This window comes from Phocoena sinus, chromosome 1, assembly GCF_008692025.1.
Source record: "Phocoena sinus isolate mPhoSin1 chromosome 1, mPhoSin1.pri, whole genome shotgun sequence".
NCBI classification, from domain to species: domain Eukaryota; kingdom Metazoa; phylum Chordata; class Mammalia; order Artiodactyla; family Phocoenidae; genus Phocoena; species Phocoena sinus.
The window spans coordinates 140,365,302-140,387,347 of NC_045763.1; the positions used below are offsets into that span (position 1 = coordinate 140,365,302).

General features: G+C 48.2%; 1 protein-coding gene and 1 pseudogene across 5 annotated transcripts in view; one reads left to right on the top strand and one right to left on the bottom strand.

Annotated features, from left to right (window-relative positions):
- C1H1orf21 (chromosome 1 C1orf21 homolog) overlaps window positions 1-22,046 on the top strand; it is a 265,201-nt gene that overhangs the window by 231,710 nt on the left and 11,445 nt on the right. For 2 of the 5 annotated variants that reach the window (XM_032631778.1, XM_032631769.1), the window contains one exon: window positions 3,269-4,073. The exons of 1 other annotated variant lie outside the window; for it this stretch is intronic. In XM_032631778.1, the coding sequence (XP_032487669.1) occupies window positions 3,269-3,307 (39 nt within the window). In that variant the 3' untranslated portion in view covers window positions 3,308-4,073. Of the gene's footprint in view, window positions 1-1,556; window positions 4,074-22,046 lie in introns of those variants that run through there. 2 more of the 5 variants (XR_004349888.1, XM_032631787.1) reach the window with 2 other exon arrangements.
- LOC116760132 lies at window positions 5,625-21,573 on the bottom strand (annotated as a pseudogene).

The following is a 22,046-nucleotide window of genomic DNA, read 5'->3' on the forward strand; positions in this document are numbered from 1 at the left end:
CCACCTGCTAGAAACGGTGTTTTTCCCATGTAATCCTGATCACAACCCTATGAAACAGACCATGATAATCCCCAGGAAACCAAAGCCCGAAGATTTGCCCAGTGTCTCACAACAGTGTGTGTGTCCACATATACACTGGAGAAGTCCTCTCCTTTCCTAACGTAAACTCCATGAGCCCACCTTTCCCCTCCAGCCAGACGCTCAGAGGCCACTCGCAGGTCTACTGTCTGAGCCCCATGAGTTGAGGATACGTGGAGAGCATCATCTGATATATTTCTGATGGGTTTGGATGTGTCCTGTTGCCCACAATGGAGAATAAAGTCCCAACGGTCAGGGTCCACGAGGGTCTCCTTTCTAGCTCTCCATCATGCGGCTCAAGGAGTGTCTCCTGGGCGGTCTGGGCCAAGGCAACAGCCGGCATCTGCTTGGACACTGTCACCAGGGAGGTGTCATTGGGGACACACTTCTCTTGTCAGGAAGATTGCTCACCCAGCTTCCCTGCCCAGGAGACTTTTCTTCGCAGCAAGTAAAACAAGCCTGGAGATGACACCAGGCTCAAAAACTCTGCAAGGAGCAGGGGTGAGAGTTGGCAAGGTGATAGCAGAAGAAACCAAAATCTGCTAATTGGTGAATCATTGAAAGAGAACACGCAGTCTGGGGCCGGTTAGCACGGGAATGGGCCACCCTCGTGCTTTTGCAGGCCCCGAAGACTTCTTGGTGTGGCAGCACTTTTTTATTGTCAGACACACGTGTACACGTGTGTACACACATACAGGTATAAAATTATGTGCCGGGCCCGATTTAATCACTTTACTACTATTGACTCACTTAACCTTCAGCAACCACGTGAAGTTGGTACTGTTGTTATCTTCGTTTTACAGATGGGGAAAGTGAGACACAGAGAGGTAACTTGATCAAAATCCCAGAGCTAGTGAGTCACAGAGCCAGGATGACTGCCCAGCCAGGTGGTACCGTCATGCATTAGAATGATGCTGAAATATTAGGAGAATGTGAGCTACTTCCAATATACAGATAACTGTGACAAAGAAACATGTCATACATTTGAGAAATAGCTGTATGCGAAATTATTACTTTCCTTATGTTTTAGATACTTTTAGTAACAAGTCCCAGTTATAAAGAAAATTTTATTTTTAAAGGAACTTTCCCCCCAGAATTGAAACAGGTAGTGTGTGTTTAAAAAGAAAGAAGTCGGGGCTTCCCTGGTGGCGCAGTGGTTGAGAGTCCGCCTGCCGATGCAGGGGACATGGGTTCGTGCCCCGGTCCAGGAAGATCCCACATGCCGTGGAGCGGCTGGGCCTGTGAGCCATGGCCGCTGAGCCTGTGCGTCCGGAGCCTGTGCTCTGCGGTGGGAGAGGCCACAACAGTGAGAGGTCCACGTACCGCAAAAAAAAAAAAAAAAAAAAATCACGAGAAAAAAAAAAGAAAGAAAGAAGTCAGCCCCCTCCCCTTCCACTGCTGCTGAGCTAGCTGTTTTTGCTCCTGCCCATAGCCATGGTCAAGCCTACTCTCCACATGTTTCTCCCGCCCTTGTCTAGGTCGTGGGGAGGCTTAGATGCCAAGCGCTTTAGACAGTCAGGACATGGCTCTGACTTCTGTTGGAAAGAAGACGTGGACTTTGATCACTCATGCAAAACCCTAAGGTATTAACATGGGATGTTTGCAGAGACCAGCTCCAACTACCACCTATGCTGTCTAGTCAGAAAGTTAAAGATATGTGCATGGCATGCCAAAGATTGGATGTCGGGTAAAAGCTTTATGACTTCGGAAAACTTCTGGGCCTCTCTGGGCTTTGTTTTTCTTATCTGAGGAACGGGAGACACAACAGTACCTAAGACATAGGGCTGTGGTGGCAGAATCAGCAGTACTTGGAAAGTGCTAAGCACAGTACCCAACATGGAGAGAGTATTCGGCAAACTTGAGCATCGTGGGATGTTACCTGTTCACACTTGTGTGATCCAGGAGTACAGGGCTCAGTCCAGTTGAGCCAGTATGATTGTCACTCCAGGAAATTTGAAACAACAAACAGACACAGAGACTGGAAGTCACTGGAACTAGAGCACATTAATAGCCACTCTCAGGAGGTAAGGTCCATGTTGTTCCCACATCTGTCCTTTCCAACCTTGGTTACTGAACCTTCACTTCTTTGGGATACCTTTATAACTTTCCAATACATTCCTCTTCTTTTTTTTTTTCTTTAAAAAAAAAAAAAAGAAAGTGGTCAAAGGAGATAAATAGTATGAATACATGACCTTACACAAAGCCTTTATCTGTGACACAGGCAGGACAGGGACTTGTTTCCGTGCTCTCTGTGAGAGACTACAGACCAAGGAGCCATGTGCTTTGACCAAGACAGCCCGGTGATGTCAGACATGGAGCTTAAATCCCAGGCCTAACTGTGCCTTCATAGAGTATATAACCTGCTGGAGAGAGGATGAAATATGTTCAAAAGTAACGGCTGGATATAGTTCTTAAGCCCTCAAGTAACCTGTTTTGTTAGGGGATGGATGCATTAAAAGCATTTTTGCCTTCCTTGTGCATCCCACACATACCAAACATAGTCCTAGATATGTTATACATATTCAGTGAATCTTTGTTTTTTAATCCCTGTTTTAACTTAGAATGGATTAAGGGACTTCCCTGGTGGTCCAGTGGTTAAGACTCTGCACTTCCACTGCAGGGGGCATGGGTTTGATCCCTGGTCGGAGAACTAAGATCCCCCATGCCACACAGTGTGGCCAAAAAAAAAAAAAAAAAACCACCAACACATTAGGGTGGATTAAAACTAAGACATCCCTAGATTATGCCATCCTCCTCTGTAAAAGTGTAATAAGTTCTGGGCTTGGAGATATAGCTGTGGAGTGTGAACAGCCCGAGCAGAAAGGGACTCCGTTCACTGTTCATTTTGATTTCTCCTGTTCATGACAAATTGGTCTCCAGAATGGATAATCCATTTGGTAATGACTTGGTGAAAGGCTGAGTCTTTCCTGTGCCTAGTATAAGTTCTTACCAATACAAAATAAGGGCTTATTGGGGGCTTGGTAAAACTTCCATGCTATGAGGTATATACAGTTTATAAATCAGCCAACACGTATTTATGACTTAACCTACCTGGTGCTCAGTAGTCAATGACGGAGCCTGGCTCCCGTTGCAGGGAGACATATACTGAGAGACAACCGATTGCAAGTAACTATCTCAAGCCTTGCTTTGGATTCTCAGTCACATCTTATTCTTTTCTTTTCCTCTCAAGGGTCGAGATTACTGTTCGGAAGAAGAAGATATCACATAGCACCAATTCTACCACTCAAACTGGGAGCTACTACTGTGTAAATAGGTTACACCCCACGTTGAAATCTTTGCAAAGGTCGGTTCTCTTCAGCGAACAGCACTATAGCAAAAGAAGATCGTTCCATATCGTATGCCCCATTAAATTACAATGTTTCTTAATGAACTTGCAAAGGAATATTGCTAAAAACAAAACAAAAAAAAAACTGTTATCGAACTTTCTTTGTTGCTGCTAGTTAAAACTTGTTGCAACTTTTCACTTCTCTCAGTGTCCAGGTCTGCAGCAAAATTCTGCAATTTCACCTTAAAGATACTGTTGGTTTTACAGATGCTCTCCAACCTATTTTCTATAAGATAAGGTAGTGGTGAACTCAGATATCCAACTTCTGTCCTAGACCGGTTCCGCTTCTAAGACAAGCGCCTCCTTCCCTCTCTCCTCCTTCCCTGCCTTCCCCTGAGCAGTCCAAAGCCTTGCTTCTCACTGGCAGTGTCGCGCTTTGGAGAGGGGACGGTTGCTATGGCAAAAGCCTTGTTTCTCTGTGAAGAGGAAGTAGAGACGCTGTTGTCGATTAAAAGCGTGTTGTGACATGACTCCTGGAGGTGACATAGGAGCAAACGGCAGGTGGCTTCATTTCGTGGGTCTCTTAATCAAAGATCAACCTTGCAGCATCAGTTTTGCTCCGATGCAGACGGAAGTGTGATCACAATCATTTTGAATCCCTCTTGCCTACTTTTTTTTCTAAGAAAATAAACATTTTACTGTTTTTATGTTGCCTTGTCTTCTCCCATTCATCCAGCTCAGTGTTTTATGATGATCCTGGGTGCGGAAGACGAGCCCTCCTTAGCAATGACTCCTCAGTGGCTCCCTACCATCCCATTTATAACCCACCAAGCATTCGCAGTGCTGACAGTGGTCAGAGGAGGTGAGGGAACGTCCCACGGCTTTTTAGGAGGGCCTGAAACCACCCTGTTAGCTTTCATCCTGTTAGCAAATAAACCACCCTACTTCCCTTCAAGATGGCACGTGGGCCTTGCCACTTCCTTTCTCTTACTTGCAGCACTGGATGGTGTGGTGAAAAGCGTTTGCCGACTAGAAAACATAGTACATGGACACTGGTGATGATATTCGGAGATGCGAAAGCCAAAGCCCCAGGCAGTAGTGGGGAACATGAACTGTGGGTTTGGTAGAGTTTATTTTTCCATATTCTATGAAGAGAATGGTCTCTTCTCAAAGACAGAAATAATATTTTTAACAAATGTTGTCACAAGTAAATAGCAATCAAAAGGAGAAAATAACTTTTGTATATTTTTAACACGTTCGATAGCTTTGACGAGGGTTCTCTGTGTTACTTTCAGGGGAGGGCACCCTATTCAGTGCCACGCCAGCAGTCCAGGTGTGGGTTTGGCCCACAAAAAGAAACACAGCAAAAGCACTGTGTGTTTCTCTATTTGCAGGGTTGTGAACGCAAAAGGCCTCAGCATCAGCCACACTGCCACCCTCCGAAGGTGGGTAGTTAATACGCTCTGGGTAGTTGAGAGATCACCTGCCACAGAATAGAATAAGAAGCTTAGTGTGTTCTTGCTGTGAAGATGAGCCTTGACCTGAAAATCCATCCACAGAGCTGGTGGCACCACTAACGTGTTCAGGGGGAGATTCCTTATCTCCTTTTAGACCCAGCACACACCAAAAGTGAGGGGAAGGAAACTCAGTCAGGCACTAGAGAAAATGGACTCAAATGTTAGCAACAAAAGCCCTTCCTTCTTTCAGCCAGCAGCAGCAGCTATTTGGGGGAGCAGCTGTGGTTGTTAAATAAATAGAGACGCAGCCAAAATTTCAGGCTTTTTATCCAGCTTCGAGCAGGAAAAACGCAGGGAGAGTTCGAGTCGCCTAGGGTTTTATGTCCCCTCCCTTTCTATGGTTTTTGGCCAAGTGACTAAAATAGTTTTCCCCAACTGTAAACGAACTTCTAAGCCCCACCTTAAGCTTGTGTGCCAGTGACTTGTTCACTGTTCCGAGGGTGACCTTTTCCCGAGATTCCTTGTTCTTATCCGGCAAGAATGAAGCAAACACTAAATGTCTTCCATTTCGCTCCTCTATTTGGTGTCTCAGACAGTGTCTTCCCAGAAAATCACCACCTTCCACGTGGAGATGATACAGGCTCACATCATTTTTCTTACGGTCACGTTTAACATTTTGACATGATACACGCGTACACAGAACCACGTGTCTCTGGGGAATCTGATTTTTGAGGGTTTCGTGAAACCTGAAGTGTTGTGCCCATGAGCCAGTGGCTTTTCACCTGGAGTTCTGTCTCCCGGGTTTAACACGGGGTACCTCTTTGATGGGCAAAAGTGATGTCATCTGCAGACACATTCGGTACATCTAGAAACAGATCTGAGAAATGGGGTGACGGAGCCAGTTGGCGTGAAATACTTGACTATGTTAGCAACGCTCAAAACTGTCTGTTTTCCATTTGTTGGTTTTAGTCATAAAATTGTCAAGGGATCTGTATTTGTACTTTATTTTTTTATGCCTTCTGAAAAGGTCTCATGCACAAACATTTGCCTTTTTTTTCCCCCTGTGTTTCTGAACATTAAGCCCATTGTCTTAGACGCAGTGAAAGAATATTCCAGAAGCTGGTGCTTCTGCTGGCTGTCATCTCTGAGGACTCAGGGAGATGAAGGAAGGAGGGAGGGAAATGGGCTGGCGGATGGAGGTATAGAAAAAGAATGAGAAATGGACCGAGAGGCATTTAGGACAGAGAAGGGCGATGGCTGTGTGCCCGGTGCGATTCAAAATCCAGCTGCTTTAGTGGCCAGTGGGTGGGGCGGACTGTAGGCATGATTTACAGCTAGATTACACATGCCTTATGGGCTCTGAGTTGTAGAATTGTAAAAGTTCAGCAGTATGTGCGTAGCTTTCTTTTGGTTGGCAGAGATTCAGGATCATGGAGTACTGCTGTCATAATTGAATGCGTGTTTGTTACTGGCAGAGAACCCTGAAAGAGGCTTTTACCTCATGGTGCCTCCTAGCCCCAGGCTGGAGCGTAGGGTGGTGTTACGGTCTATTTAGGACAAAGAAGGTACAAAGTCTGGAGACAGAAAACTAGGTCGGCCCTCAGACATAGCAGCGGCCACCCACCAGCCTGCTGGAAGACAGGTCTCTCCCCGTCTGCAGTGCCCAGGGTCTGAGACAGAGCTTTGATGCCCTGATTGAGGAGCCTCGGCTCCTTAGTCCTCCGTGCTGGTGCCAGCCTCCTGCACCTCCGTGTCAGGGGCTCACCCAGGGTCAGAAGCAGCCATAGCTGCAAGCTGACAGCCCCCGGGAGCAGGTCCAGGGATGATGGCGCCCCCCTTTCAGTCCCAGTTTGAGTTATAACTTTGTCTCCCTTACAGTCTCGTTGAGACTTATTTTCTCTTAGGGCCACACTCTCCCATAAGCCTGCTAAGAACAGAGATTATACCTCTTATGCAGTTTACCTCAGCAGCCTATGAGGCCCGTTGGCATATTGATTATAAGTCCTGCTTAGACACTGGGCAAGAATCTAAAAGAGCGTTTCCATGTCTACTGGTCTTGTCAGTATCATAGGAAGAAAAATTATCAAATTCTTAATCTAGGAAAATACTGACTCTGAATCTTGGACTCCGGGACTCTGATATATTTTTTATGAAAGGCAAAACAATTGGTATCTAAGGCTCTCTCCTTCCTCCTCCCAACTCCCTCATAAAAAAAAAGGTATCAGATTGCACTCTATAATTTTACATAAAATCTGCCCTGCATGCTTTTCCCCCGGAAGACATGCTCAGAGCTTTAATTCTTTGTACGTCTCAGAAATTAAACTTTTTGCTAAGTTTTTCTTAAAACCCTAGTAGAAGAATAAGGCCTGGTTGGGGACAGGGACTATATATATTTAAGGGCATAATGAAAGGGTGGCTTGAAGCAGGAACATGGCTTCTCAATGTCATGGGTGGATTACTGGACCTCCCCACCTCCACTCCCGGCGCTTGTATAAAGCCGGGTGAGGCAATTGGCTTCCACCCTGCAAATATGTCCCTGCCGTAGACCTTTGGAATTTCATGGATAAGGTCTATGAATTGCCTTTTACCAATGAATGGACATGTTTTTCCAAGGGGGAAAGAAATGCCCTTGACTTCAGTCACCTTTTTGTATGTCTCTGGAAGAGGGTCGAAAGCTGTGGAAGAAAATGAGGATTGTGGGTAAACAGATTTACTTTTGTGACAGACCTTAGGACTCGCTCACTAGCTATGCCATGCTTTTCAGAAGACTCTTGTACCTTATCTGGGATCTAATCTAATCTTGGGGAAAGAGGAAAAGGAACTAACATTTATTTTTTAAACTCACTCTGTGTCAGATACTGTGCTAGGCATTTTTATAATTGTCTTGTCACAATAATCCTGGGAAGTGAATTTATTACCCCCGTGTTCTAAGTGGTGTATCTTAAGTGTAGAATTCATATATTCAACATAAATGGCCATGTTGAAAGAAGGAAAGATGTCATTCAAGTGTTTTCCTAATTTTTTTTATTATTACTATGCCCTTTGCAACGCGACACTGTGAAAACAACCCTTTGGGGGCATCTCCCTTTTCCAGAATCTCCTTGGTTCTCCACCAGCTTGGTTGGCTCATGGGGAGTGTTTTACTTGGCCTTCCTATATCTGATAAGCTACACACAAACCAGGAGAGGCTAGCAGGGTGTTAGTGCCCAGAAGAGAACGGCTTTGGGATTTTAGGCGCATATCTCTTTCCTTGGAATCCTTTCCGCATGTGGAAAAGGAGGCTGGTATCTGCAGTTAGGTATCAGATGTGACCAGAACAGGCTTTTGAGTACTCTGATTTCTTTCCTGGGTCCCAAGGCTTGTTTCATCTCAGGATGCATCTTTTTAAGGTGAAAAGCCTTAACCTCCGGAGAAGTTTAGGAGAATCTGATCTCCAAAGGTGGAGGAAAGACAATGCCTGGACCATTAACTTGAAATCCTTTCTTGTGAGCTAGGGTTTGACATCTCTTTTTGATCTTTGGCCTGGGGCCTCTGTATTTTCCAGGCTAGTTTAAGCATTGAAACTAGATGTGAATCTCTTTCAAGACCTTAAATGTTTTAGATAGTCAGGTAGTGACTTGGATAGGCATTTAACTAATTTGTTCCTAGGTCAGAAGAGCCCAAGAATTCCCCAGAGTTTCTCTCTTTGCTTCTAAAGGCACAACCTCTAAAGAAAATGACTCATGTCTCCATGGCAACTGTTAAAGGTGCTGCCTAGAGGGGACCCGCCTCTGCCCTCACTTACTTAGCTTGAAAGAATCAAAAGAATTTCCTGTGTCAAGGGGGTGCTATGTCCAGTTTTCTTATGAAAACCGTTGCCAAGATTCCTGCCTCTTTCTAACATGGTAGCTGTCAAATTCCTTCAAGATGATGTAGGAAATGGCTCTTATCTCTTCGAAGCCAGAGAAATTGCTTTAATTCACCAAGACTCACCCCTAAACCAAAGGCCCTATTCTAATACTGTCTTCCCTCTCTACTCTGAATTCTCCCTTCTTTCCTTTCCAGGGGTTGTTTTTAGCCCAAGGCGTTGCATCTGATTGGGTAAGACTTTGAGGCAGTAAAAAGAACACTGTGAACTCAGCCAGAACTGCCTTAGGGTCCCTAGGGTTGAGAATAGCTCTAGAACCTCGGAGACCCCTGGGCTTAGACCCAGAAGTGATAGAACAGCCCCTGGTTTCTGGCATTTCAGTCCAGATCTTCAGGGACTGTTCTCTCTTGACAGTCAAGTGAGCAAGGGAAGTTTCGCAGTAGATTGCAAGCCAGCTTTTCTTTGTCTATTTTCCTAGAGCAGAACAAGGCAGCTGCCTTATAGGACTCTAAATTTGGATCAATTTCCTAACACACACACACCCCCCACAGAAAGATACATGGAGAAAAAAATATATCATTGAAGTACTTCACGGAAGAGCTGCATTTTGCCGTATTGTAATCTCTAAGATAATGCCTAGGAAAACATTAGTGTAATTATAATGATACCAAACTAGGAAAGCCTAGTGATCACTCTCACGAAAGTTTGAGTTAGACTTGGATAGGAGGATGAAGGTCTGCTGGTCCTCTGGGCTTGTGCCCTCTCTGTGCCAGGATGCCTGCCACTAGCATCTTTCACTCACCTGGGCTTTAACCTGGACTCTGGCAGCCTTTCCCAACCCCAGGCACATATAGGACCCATCCCTCAGGACACGTGCCAGGTCTAGCCATATACCCCAGCATTTCTCACACACTCTCCCACGCAGCCAGTATGTCCCTGACTGTGGCACTTCAGCTCCACTGGGACACCGGGACACCAGCGACTGGGGTTGGGGCCCCTTCGTCTAGGTTGGCCCAGATGTAACATTTTTAGCATTGCCTCTTCCAGTGTCGGGGACTCACTGATTCAACAGATTATGGAGCACCTAGTATACTCCAGGCACTGAGCTAATCCCCAGCAATACACGTTTGACCCAAGCCCAGCTCCCACCCTCAAGGAGCCCACCGTTAGTGGGGAAGACAGTGTGGGAAGTGCCACTGTAGGGAATTACTGGGTGCCGCGGGAGGCTCTCAGAGGGGCAGCCGCCCAGCTTTGGAAATCGGGGGCTTCCTAAAAGAGGGGACATCAAAGCTCAAGGTTGTCAGAGGCCTGAGGGAGAGCATTGCAAGGGGCCTTCCAGGCTGAGGGGACAGCATGGGGCTCGGCCAAAAGAGGGACAGTGTGGGTTGTCAGGGCCTGTGTGCAGAGAAGCAGCTGGAGCTAGGAGTTGAGGAGGGAGAAGAGAGGGATGTGGCCAGGGCAATCAGTGACCCAGCCCAGGGGGCATAAAGAGAGCTGTAGGTGATGCTCTGCCCCCTCTGAAGCCCACTGCTGAGGCCACCCAGAGAGATAAGTGTGATCCCCGTCAGGACCAGAAGTTCCCTCCGTGCTGTGGAGGTACACAGTTCCTTGCTGAGATGATTTACTCCTGTGTATCCTCCACCCCTGCCCCAGCTCTTTGTCCTCTCCCCCAGAGCTGTTTGATATCAAGAGCTTTAACCTGGGCTGGATTTAGAGACATACAGGGGACAGCTCTGGGTCATCCTGACCTGGCTGTAGAACCACCAAGGCTAAAAATACCTCTAGGGAACAGGCCGGCCTAGACCCCGGGATGAGGGTGCACCCTAAGATAAATACACAGGAAGCCGCCTAGGGCTTCCCAACTCAGGATGTGAGGTCTTCATTCATTCTACCGAAGGGCAGCCTCCCTTGGACAGCCTTTCCCCGGGTTGGGTCATACCTGGTGGCCAAGCCTCTGCTGTGTCTGCAGTGTGCACCTGTGTCCTGCCAAAGAAAGGGGAATTAAAAAACGAAAACAAAAAAGCACACATGGATTGTGTGCACATGGAAAATACCTGCAAGCCTAGACAGCTGCCGTGAGCCTCGTGGGGATGGGGAGGCCCCTGGAGCCCCGCGCTCTTCGGGAGTGACGCAGGGAAGGCTCAGAGACAGCAGACAGAGCCTGTTTGTGCAGACAGCTCGTGGTGCCTTTTAGGTTTTCCAAAGAACCTATTCAGGGCTCAGAGCATTGGGTTTCTCTTCCTTTTGCCCCCAGACAAATAATTAGAAACTTTATAAGGAGAAGAAAAAGAATTAGATGAATCAAAATACCAGCTGTGAGGCAGCATGGTTGCTAGAAACTCAAGAAAAGGCCACAATAGGTAACATAATTTCCTTGAGAAGTTGGAGGCACTGGGGGCTGAAGGCAGTTTTCCTAGCTGAGGGGCTCAGGTCTCCTGACCCCAGAGGGCCCTGAGGACGGCTTGGGGCTCACCTATTGGCTCACCTATTTTGCAAGACCTCCACACCTGCCCTCCTGGGTGCAGCCTGGCATATTCACTAGCCATCTGGACCCTTGGAAAGATTGTCACTCAAACACCTACTCTTTTCCCAGATATTCCTCTGGCTCCTTACTGAGCAATTTCTAATTCTGTGTCTTGTGGTTCCCACGCGACTATCCCACCAGCCTAGGCGTTTTCATTAGAATTCGGCCTGTAGTAATCACGATGCTGGAAACTGACAGAATATTTGGCCTCAAATACACCTACTTTAAAATGAAGGTCCTGGAAGGTCCCCTTGGTCGGGGTGTGGTCATGGAATACGGCCAGGTTTGCCTTAGGGCACCCTCTCCCCATTGTCTGCCCTGGTCCAATTCCCTCTCCATCACCAGGAAGAGATCAAAATGCTTCCCTGCCAGGTGTCAGTGGCTGTGTATTTGCTCTTCCCAAGGGCATCTGTGTTTTATTTAGGATAAGGCGTTACATTCAAGGAAAATCTGGTGGCAGGATCAGGAGACATCAGCTCTCATTCAGGTCTGGGAGATAATCTTGAGGCATTGCTCTTCTGAGCAACTGCAGAGGCTTCCTCAGGTGGGCGTGGGAGCCCCGCAGGGAAGCCTGCCCAGCCCTCCACATGCACGTGAATTCTGTAAAGCCGTGGGTGCCCATCTGTTTGGACCACACATGCCTGTCAGCAAAAACCTTGTGAGATGCATCCCCCCCGTATGTTTATTAATTTAAAGTATATATTCATATACTTCCGTACTAAAACATTAGGCACATTTTTTAAAGCGTACAACATAGAAATTTTTAAAGAGTAAGATACAAAATATTATAGACAGAGGTTCTGGTATTTTCACTCTGAAGCCCTGAGGGTTTGGGTGCCCCCTATATGTGCACAGCCACTTTGGATACCAACCACCATTTCAAGAGCAAATCCTCACACCTTGATGGCATCCATCCCAAACTACTGTGCTGGTACTTGGCCTGAAGAATAGGAAGGTCTTAAAGCAAAACCCCTCAGGAGATTCTAATCTGGGAGACAGGGCAAGCAAACTCTCAAATAGCATAAACTGAAACAATTCAAAACCCCATCCGACAGGAGAGCGGACTCCCTAGGCAGTAGTGGCTGTAGGTGCTAAGAAAAGATCAGGTACACTGTACAGAGCCATGGGGTTGCTCATATTCCCTCTCTGGGTCTCCAGAAAAGGACATTTGGCAATATCCCCAGCTCTCTCATGATTGGAATTCTTTGAACCCTCAAAGTTCTTCAGTAGTACTATTATTCCCCACAGCACCAGTGGGTCCACGTCGCTTGAATATTATTTTTGATTTGACCACCAAGATATGATGACGATTCTGTTTCATTTGAAAAGGGTCTGAGAAAGTATACAGGTCTAATTATATATATACATATTTATACATGTGTATTTTTGTTTATTGTTACATTTTGACATTGGACTTTCTATTAAATAATTTTTAACAGATGACCTGGCTTTGTTCTCTTTTGTGCCTTTCTTTCTCCCTGGATCTCAGGGAAGGGGCTGTTATAAATGTCTGCAAAAGATCTTGGGGCCTTCCTGTCCCTCTACTCCTCTGTCTTCTTCCCTACTGTGTGTACGTAAGTTCAAGTTCTGTTTTTACAGATGTACTACATCAAGCACCCACTTGGAAAGCCCCCAACCTTGTTTCCTTTGCCTCCAACTTTCAGGGACAGCCCACTCAGCTGTCCCATCAGCTTTCAGGGACAGTCCCATCAGCTTTCAGGGACAGTCCCATCAGCTTCTGCAAATTCATAAATTCATAGATTCGATGAAGTTGCAAAAAAGAGCAATGACAAAAAATGATGCCATGAGCCTCTCAAATCTCTTGTACACTCCTTTCCCTCCACCACACACACACACATACACAGTCCTAGATGTGAGACCTTGGACAAGTTACTTAACCTTCCTGAACCTACTTGAAAACAATACTTTTCTCATAGGTTTGATTTGAGGAGATCCCATAGTAAATGCTCAGTAAACAACCACCCACTTCCCGAAGGCACTCATTCAGCCAGCTGACATTTGTTAATTGTACAGTGTATGCCGGGCACTGGGGTCTCCCAAGTAGGGGGTCAGGGATGTGAGGAATTAAGGAATTCCCCTCTCTCCAAAGTCAGATGCAGGGGGAGCAGTATGAAAAATGAGGTATGTGCCTTAGAGTTTCTCTCATTCCCCACCCTCAAACTCCATGACTATCTGGCACATTCTGGACGCTGAAAACAATTGATTCTCCCACTACGCTCGCCTTCCAGGATCTACCAGGGAGAAATACACACACACATAGTCTCAAAGCATGAAGCCAGAAGCAGTTTCTCTTGGCTCTGTCTTCCCTGTTCGCCTCTGACAGGTTGTCAAACAAGGCAAAAGCCCAAGCTTCTGCCCAGAGGAAACTTGGGACCTAAGCTTGTTCTTTCCAAAACAGTAAGCCTGTTTCTCCCTGCAGAAACTCGCTTGAAATCACAAGGCCAGCCAAGCTTGAAGGGTTTCCTGACCCCACCTCAATCCCGACTGCACCCCACACACATACACACATGCTGGTCCCCCGTAGCCCTGATTGGGAACTTTGGGAGCTTACTTTAATCTCAAGCCACAGAGAAGTCAAGCTGCAGAGAAGACCACAGGACTGCCCCTCGTGTCCGCTCCCCAAGCTCTTGTAAGCAATGTCAGCGTCCAGTCCACTGGTCGTAGCTGGACTGAAGCCTGCACGTGGTTGCCTGGAGTTCTCTTACTTGGAAGCGGGAGTGGCGGGAAGTGACACATGAGTGATGGAGGGAAGAGGAAGACTGATCTGATAAAGCCTCATCAACAAATTGGAGGGAAGTGAGTGAAACGAGACCACAAGTGCTCACACTCAGCCTGGCCCAGCAGATGGCTGTAGAGGATGGGTGCTTCTCCTCAGGGGTCTCCTGGCCACCATCACCCCTGCCACGGGCACTGCCCACCCACCATTTCCATCGCAAAAGCTTAAAGTCATTTGGTGAGGAACATGAAGTTTTAACTTACTAGATTCACATCATGTTACCCACTCTCTTGACAGAACCCAGCTTCCATTGGCCACTGCTCTTAGCCGGGTCCTCACCCTATACTACCCTGCTATGTTTATTTTCCTACTCTGGTTCCTGCTCTCCCCTCAAGAAAATTCTCCCATTTCTCCTTATTACAGAAAATTGAATTTCCTTTGAGGTCCAGTTAAAACTGACCACTTGTATGAGACCTCGTCTTATGGCCCAAGACATGCCAATCTTTCCTGCCAAAGAACTCCCCTTTCAGCAGAGGCCAGGTGTTGGTGGGGGGTAGAAGCCCTGAGAGGCTTGAGCCACAGAGAGTTGTGGTGTAAGACTAGGTCTCCAAGTGTAAGGTGAGGCCTAGAAACCAGCTCAAGTTCAAACACTAAGAGCCAAGTTGCTGGTACTGAGGAAGGGTGAGCCCATGGCAGAGGCCGGAGCAGGCAGGTAGCAGATCTGAAAGCTGTGATAGTCATCGAGGGAGTATTCAGGGAGAGAGTGGAGTGGAGCATCTGTGTGCAAGGAGATGCATAAAATAAATAAGCAACAAGGAGATAATGTACAGCACAGGGAATTATACCCATTATCTTGTAATAACAATGGAGTATGATCTGCAAAAACACTGAATCACTATGCTGTACACCTGACACCAATACAATATTGTAAATCAACTATACTTCAAAAGGAAGAGAAAGAAAGGAAGGAAGGAAGGAAAGACAGGAAGAGAAAGGAAGGGAAGGAGGGAGGAAGGAAGATGTGCGCCAAACTATACATTACAAACAATGTTGTAGCATTATTTCTAACGGAAAAACAGAATGCACTCTTAATGCCCATCAAAAAGAGAATGGATACAGGCTTCCCTGGTGGCGCAGTGGTTGGGAGTCCGCCTGCCGATGCAGGGGACATGGGTTCGTGCCCCGGTCCGGGAGGATCCCACATGCCGCGGAGCGGCTGGGCCCGTGAGCCATGGCCACTGAGCCTGCGTGTCCGGAGCCTGTGCTCCGCAACGGGAGAGGCCACAACAGTGAGAGGCCCGCGTACCGCAAAAAAAAAAAAAGAGAGAGAGAGAATGGATAAACAGTAGTTTAGTTAATTTTGTATCAACATGAATAAACCTCAAAAACAGAGCAGTGAGTGGAAAACATGCAGAGGATACAGTATGATGCCACTCATATAAAGTTTGAAAGCTTTCAAAATCGTTATCATATATTGTGCGTGAATGCCCTACGTGTATAATAACGTGCCTAGGAAAACATACGTGGGAAAGACAAATACCAATTTCAAGAAAGGGAGGGGGAGGGAGGACGGGAAGTGGCACAGGGGAGGGTTAACAATGTCTCAGTCTTTTAAAAAATTAACTGAAGCAGATATGGGGAAATAGGGTGTGTGTTTGGAAAATATTCCCTATACTCTTTTGTGTGTTCAAAAAAAGACCTCATGCCAGTGACCAGCGGCAGCTGGTTTAGACTCAGAGGCTACCGCCAGCCACGGATGAGACACCAAAGCTTTACAGGAAATGGACAGGACTCCTCTCAGAGCTCTGGTAGCTTTGGAAATCTGTGCTTCATCTCATATATTTAGGTCCTCTTCTCTGGTTTTCCCATACAGAGGGCAGATCCCCTGAAGTCCCACAGCCCCTAGCAGTGAGCTGCGCATAGAACTGGACTGGACAAACTTTTTTTTTATTGAAGTATAGTTGATTTACAATGTCTTAATTTCTGCGATACAGCAACATGATTCAGTTACACATATATACATTCCTTTTCATATTCTTTTCCATTATGGTTTATCACAGGATATTGAATATAGTTCCCTGTACCATGTAGTAGGACCTTGTTGTTTATCCATTCTGTATAAAATAGTTTGCATCTGCTAATCCCAAATTCCCAATCCATCCCTCCCCCATCTCCCTCCCCTTTGGTAACCACAAGTCTATTCTCTAGAGCTGTGAGTCTGTTTCTGTTTCGTAGATAGGCTCGTGTCGTATTTTAGATTCCACATATAAGTGATATCGTATGGCATTTCGACAAACATTTTGTGGTCTGATTTCTCTCATCATTTTCTCCCTGAATGAAACTCTATCAATCACTTCATGTAATTCCCATTTGCATAACACACCCTGTCCACGTGCATCTCCCTCCAGGCTGCTCGGCCCACCTGGGGCCTCACACACAGCCCCTCAGACTTGCCCACGACCACTTCCCACAAGGATCAGAAACCGTGGTCTGCAGTCTAGAAAACGTTGAGGAAGAGGTTTAGCTGGTACGGAGTGACACTGAAGGACGAGAGAGAATCCCGCGTGCTGGAGGCAGGAACTTCCTAAGACTTAGTGAGTTGTTCAGCACAGTTCCAAACATCAGAGGAGAAACGCCTGCCAGTAGCTCTCCTTCGAACCTGGTTCCCCCGAGTTTTATGGCTCAAACAAATGGCGTTAACAAGGGATAAATGCTAGGAGTGAGTAGGGCTTGACGATCACACACACACACACACACACACACACACACACAAATAAAAGAGAAGGTATCACTTGGACAAACGTCATTGGTTCATTCTAAGACAAGCTTTCATTAACGGTCGACTCTGGGGGTGGTCTCAACAGGGGCTTCACATTAGGTCACGTGGGGAGCTTTTCAGACCACCAGCATCCAGACCTCAGGTCACTTAAGTCAGGATTTCTGGGAGCGGGGCTGGGCATTTTTAAGCATCTCCCCAGGCCACTGTGAGGCACAGGGAGGGTCCCCGGGCTACTTGTCCACCTAGCATGCCACTGAGATGGGCACCAGCAAACAAAGCTGGACAGAATAAACCCTGCTCCCAGGGAGCTACAGGATAGTAGGGCGTGGGTCTGTACACACACTCCAATGGGCTGTGAGAGCCCAGAAAAAGAAGCACTCAAATCTACCAATCTCGATGGTGAGAATGAGACAGGAAAGGCGGGGAATGTGGAGGACTCCCAGTGACACATGAAGGTGAGTCTCTCTTGTTGATGGGACAATAGAATGAATCAACCCCTAGAAGTTGAAGAGCTCAGGCTAGGGAAAGGCCTCAAGGGTTCATCTGGTGTCCAGACACAATTTTGCTCAAGCCATTCCAAAGAAAGAGAATTTGGTGAACGCACCCATCCTGGGCAGGAGGTTTACCCCTCATCGCTGACCTCAGGCAGAAGCCTAAGCCTGCTCCTACCTTGTGGTGTTCCTCACCCAGCTGCCCTCAGTGCTCAGTACACCCCTGGCTCTGGGAGATGCCTTCAGGGTAAAACACAGCATCTAGGGAATGAGTTCCTTCCCCCCAAACTGACAAACCTCAGGGAAGGCAGATCCCACCCCCAGAAAAGCGGGGTCCCTGGTTGCAAGGGACTGAGGGCAGTGGCCGCTCATCCTCCCTGCAGCATCTCAGCTGAATAAAAAGAACAGGATTTGCACACCCGGGACGTTCCGTGGGGCAGAGCTAGAGTGGGGTGATGGGTGGTGTTATAATGATTAAAATTGAGGCTGCAGTGGTTGAATGCCTGGTGAGTTTGGGAATTGCTGGCTGGGATGTTACCCAAGATATATGCATCCCCCCATGTGGGTCAGACAGGCTCACGGCTGGAATTTCAAGCACTTGCTCCAATTGTTCCCGGAGTTCTGGTCATTGATATGCTCGGCACTTGGTCACTGACCTGACGCAGGGTTCCTGTGGTTTGCTCTCATATCTGGGACTGAGAGCCTTGAATACAACCAATACAGACAGGATCCAATAAAAAGCAGTTGTAAAGGCTGACCTGCCACCACCCTGCTTCCCAGGGCCCCAGCTGTGGGGTGAGGCTGCCGGGAGGGAGGGATGCTGGCTGGTTTCCCCACAGTCCTTTTGTGTCAGCTGAAGGCTCCCCTGAACACTTCCCGTCTGCTACAAACCAAGGCTGGGGCCCACCGGGATATGAGTCTCCCATGATCAGACTGGAATACAAATGGAGTCACCAATTTAAAGATCAGGTTAGATGGCGTGGAATGGGAGGGGCACACAAGGAGAAACTCCTTTCCAAAGCCCCGTCATTCTACATGTGAAAATTCAAGTCACTAACAAGGCTCTGTCTGTTTTCAGTTCCCACCCCCTCTTCCCAGGCCCTTGCCCAAAAAAGGAGAAAAGGAAGCTTTAAATCGTCACCCTAAATCCTCTTTTATCTTTGACATAATCTGCCAGGATTTGTGCCCCTGCCAATGCAGTAGGATTCTGGTGCCCCAGGGCCCCCTTTGACTCCTGCCAGGGCCCATAAACATCTCCCCATTCTCACCCCTCCTCCCCCCAGCACACAAGTGGAAGAAAAAAGCTTGAAGATTTTCCAAAATATAAGTAAATAGAGTCATCGGGATAAGTAGGAAGACCTGGGTAAGCAAATCTCTTCACATAATGAAACTTGGTCATAGTCAGAGCTGAGTTCCCTCCCTCAAGTCCCAGATGAGATGAGCTTCTTAGCAGAAGCTGAGTCTACCAAACACTGGCAGAGCCCATATCATTGGGGGGAAGTGTGACATCAAAGCCATCAACTGGTCCCCAACTGATCCATCCTCTTAATAGTCACTGCCACATATGGAACAGAGACTAAATGTCCTCTCACATATTCCTCCAGATAACCCCTATAAAGTAAGTTCTGTTCCTTCATTTTACAGTTGGGGAAACTGAGCCTCAGAGAGATTGAGTAACTTGCCCAAGGTCACACAGAAGTATGTGGTAGAACCAGGATCAGGTCATCTGACCCAGAGGCCTGGCTTATAACCATTCGGCCATAGTGCCACTGACATGTGTGCCTTGGGTCAGCATGCCATGTCATCTCAGTCTGGTCATATTCTTTGCCTGGGCCACCATTGAGCCAGCTTCTCGAACTTCTTTCCAGTGTACTCTCGCCTTCCCTTCCTTCAGCTGAAACAGGTACCCTAAATGTGTCTCTCCTGGACCGAATCCACGGAGTACTCCTCACTAGTGGACATATACTGCTGTGAGCACATGAAAGGGACCCCAGGCAGCCCTTCTCTCGCAGCACCTACCACAGGGGGTTCCTTGCTTTTCTTCCCTCCTTCCTCCCTTCCTCTCTCTCTCTCCCTCTCTGCCTTCCCAAGCTTTCGGCTAGCGTTTCCAGCTTTTCTATATGCCAGCTAGATGAGCCATCCGAGTCGGCACTGGTCATTCAAAGGAGGTCTTATAAATTCCATCCTCTTCCCCGAAGACCATTCCTGACAGACCTGTCCCCATGACAGGGTCACTGTAGCATTCTCGGGGCCCTGTCAGCTGAGAGGGTCCCACAGCTCTCAGCAGACGACCGTCTTTTGTCAAAGGCACTTTGTGAAGGACTTAATGCGTTGTCACTGGATTTGTTTACCATTACTTACATGACTTATTGGACTAAGAGACAATGAAAGCAGGCATCCCGTATAGCCCATATAGCCACCTCTGCACAGCACCTCCAGAGTACTCAATTCTTGCCGCTAACTGGCTGAGCCAGGTGGCCACTGAGTGCACGTGACAACTAGTAGCCAATCAGCGCTCCCCACACCTTTTTAAAAAGATTCACACGTGTTTAATGTGTATAAAGCCAAGAAAAAGTCCCGAATTCAATGGCAGTATTCTGTACAATTCATATGGTGGGGTTGATAGGGAAGGTGAAGAGGCCGTAGAACCTACACCCCAACATGTACAAAAATAATAGCAACTCCCACCTGCAAGGAAGACATAGCTCTATTTCCAGCCACCCGGTCGGAGTGAGGGGACATATCACAGAAAACCCAGCACAGCGGGGGCTAACCCATAGGTGCCCAAGGGACTGGTGGGGGTGAGGACGGGCAGTAGTCCTGGGGAGGGGCTGTGAGGAGGTCCTGAGGCGATTGTTGGCTGAGCGAAAGCTCAGCAGCTTGTCCACCATGGGTGGGCATAGAAGAGCTGACTTGCCAGACTCCTGGGGCGGCTGTGCTCCTCCAGGAGATTCAGGCAGTACTTGTGGAAATCCGGCTTCTAGTCGATGTAGGTCACAGCTGCCATGCTGGGCCCAGGACGAGTTTGCTGCGGTCCTGGAAGACGTTGCAGGATGCAGGGTGATGGTTCTGTGCTTGCAGAATCAGGTAGGCAGGTAGGGTTGCTGGACTAGTTCATCACCTTCCCATGGGTACCCACCTTCAGCAAGTGTTCACTCGTGTAGTTTTGGAAGTACTTGAAGAGTGATCTTCATGGAGGAGTTGGGATGGGAACTCATGGCGAGGGAGAACTCTGCACCACCATGCTCTGTGAACCACAGACTGTCACCAAGGCACCAGAGGATGAGGTGAGTCCAATCATCGGAGAACACCCCCTACACTTTGCTACATGGCTGATGCCCGAGGCTGCACTTGTCCCAATAGTCCCCCACTTGCTGACTCAGAAGATGGGGATGCCGGAGGGATCCTCAGCCTCCTCTTGCCTCGCCAGCCCCCTCTCAGAGGGCTTGGAGGCACTCACGCTTTGCAGCCGCTACAGCTGGTGGTGCAGTGGTTGGGGAGTGCAGTGGCACTCTCTGGTCTCCTGGACCACTGGAAAGAGTTTCCCCAGGGAGTCTTGGGTATAGAGTTCTCTAGGCCTTTATTTAGGACTGTGGGTGGCTTCCTGTTGCTGGGATCCAGGCTTCTGAGAGCGATTGAATACCTTGATGGAATGGTGGGGCAGGTAATGGGAGATGGGCTGGGATGTAGCCAGAAGTAAAGAACTCGTCTTGAGCTGCTCATGAATGATCAGGTGGGCAATGCGACCCGTCTGCGGCATCTTCTGGAAGAGGGAGGTGGCCACGGGGTTGATGTGCTCGGGAATCCTGCATACATTCTTCTTGATCCAGAAGTAGGTCAGTTTTAGGCAGGAGGTCTCAAAAGGTGATCTACCCACCGACAAGGTATATATTAACATGATGCACCCAATAGGCCCCCCGTCCACCAGGAAACGGTGCCCTTTCTTGCTCAGCACCTCAAGAGCTGTGTATTTAGACAGGGTTTCCTTCTTCTGCTCCCCATCATATTCACCTTTGGTTGCCGGGCCAGATCCCCTATTTTCACCTCCAGATCGTCATTCAGGAGGAGTTTGCCCAGCCTGAGGTCCCAGTGAATAACCTGGTTTGGGTGCGGGTACTGGCAGCCGAGGACCATGTGCTGCGGGTAGCGGCGGACCCCGGGCTGGGTCTTCGCCTTCCTCCGCCGGTGCGGCTCCAGGGTAATCTTCGGCGGCAGCAGTGCCCCAGCACCACCAGCATAAAGTTCGTGTCCACGTGCACCTACGACTCCGTGCTGGAGGGCGAGAGGGGAATGAATAGACATCTCCAAGGACATCTTCTTCTTCCGTTGCGGCCTGAGCAGCCGCGACTCAGGCAGCATCTTGCGGCCAAACGCCTCCTTGGCGTCCTCATCCTGTCAGAGATCTCAAAGCTCTTGGCGAAGCCGCCCCTCCCCCAGGAAGCGGCCGGGCAGGCAGCACCGCCGACCGCTCGGCTCCACTAGGACCTCCGGGATCTCTTTTGCCTACTGGATGGCGGTCGGGGGCCCTGGGAGCCACAGCTCCAGAGATCCCGGCTTTACCCGGTGGGCTGGTGCCCGCGCCAGCGTCTCTGCAGCGCCGCCGCGCTCGTGTTCCTGGAGTTGCTTGACTGCGTCCTGGCAGAGAGGTTTGACACCGCTCCGCTGCTCCCCGAATCAAATGCTGCACCGGGACTGTTGCAAAACCCTCTCTTTTCTTCTCTCTCTCTCTCTCTCTCTCTCTTTCTCTTTCTCTCTCTCTCTCCCTCCCTCCCTCCCTCCCTCACTCCTCCCTCCCTCCCTCCCTCCCTCTCTCTCTCTCTCTCTTTCTCTCTTTTTTTTTTTATCAC